At 60.9% G+C, this 913-nt stretch overlaps 1 protein-coding gene across 1 annotated transcript in view; it reads left to right on the top strand.

Annotated features, from left to right (window-relative positions):
- Positions 1 to 342: 342 nt before the first annotated feature.
- Positions 343 to 913, top strand: part of MXRA7 (matrix-remodelling associated 7) — a gene marked incomplete at its 5' end in the record, with an annotated part of 20,238 nt that continues 19,667 nt past the window's right edge. Inside the window, one exon of the mRNA XM_010187350.1 lies at positions 343 to 438. Within this exon, the coding sequence (XP_010185652.1) occupies positions 343 to 438 (96 nt within the window). The remainder of the gene's footprint in view (positions 439 to 913) is intronic.

Here is a 913-nt window from a genome sequence, read left to right as displayed (position 1 = left end):
GCCAGGACCCTTGGGCAGCTGAGACCAGCGCTGGCTGAGCTGCTCCCCCTCAACAGTGGCTTCTTGCGAGGGTTCTGGTGCCATGGGATGGGGGTGCTGTGGAGGGTAGCTCACAAGCTCCAAACCTTGGCTCCAGGGCTGGCATTGAAGGTCTCTGGTGTCCCTCAATCCAGCAGTCATGCCACATGGATCAGAGGCAGCGTGGACTTGGGCACTGGGGTAGGACGGGCTGCCAGCCTCGTCTGGAGACTTGTCTGTGTGTCTTGGTGCTGCCGGAGCTGGTTGTTTGAGCACGGGGAGGGCTCAGGGGTGTTTGTGCTCAAAGCTTTTCCCTCTTTCCAGATACCACCTGTGGGTGCCTCACCTGGGCCCAGCCTCGGGCACACGGAACAAGTGGAGGGTGGATGCAGCCATGAAACGCTCTCCAGCAAGGCAGAGGTGCGTGGGATGGGGAAGGTGGCACAGCGAGCCCTGTGCTGGTGGCCCTGCACAATGGGATATCGTCTTGGGGTAGCAGCAGCCATGGAAGGGGCAAAACCTGCCCGCTGCCCTCCCCCGAGGAGAGTTGGGTGGGATTTTAATGGCTTGGTCCATTTAAAGCAGAAAGAAACCATTCTCCAGGAGCAAATGTGCTTCTTGGATGTGCAGGGAGCAATGCCTGTCTCCTGTTGGGGTCAGCGAGCGAGGTGACGCTAATGTAGCCTGGGGTGGCTCTCGTGGTGGCACAGCGATGGCTGTGGGTGTGAAGGAGCAAGTGGCCCTGGCGAGGCAGATGGATGGGGATGTCAAGGCTGGGGCAGCAGCACGGGGGGAAGGGAGGTGCTGGCATCTGCCTCTGGGCCATCCAAGCAGAAAAATGTTGGGCTGCAGCGAGCTACCGGCTGCCACGAGCGGGGGGTCCCAGAACAGCCAC

Source organism: Mesitornis unicolor, unplaced genomic scaffold (assembly GCF_000695765.1).
Source record: "Mesitornis unicolor isolate BGI_N332 unplaced genomic scaffold, ASM69576v1 scaffold40400, whole genome shotgun sequence".
Classification (NCBI taxonomy): domain Eukaryota; kingdom Metazoa; phylum Chordata; class Aves; order Mesitornithiformes; family Mesitornithidae; genus Mesitornis; species Mesitornis unicolor.
Note: the sequence above shows the minus strand (reverse complement) of the source record. Positions and strands in the feature narration are given on the sequence as shown.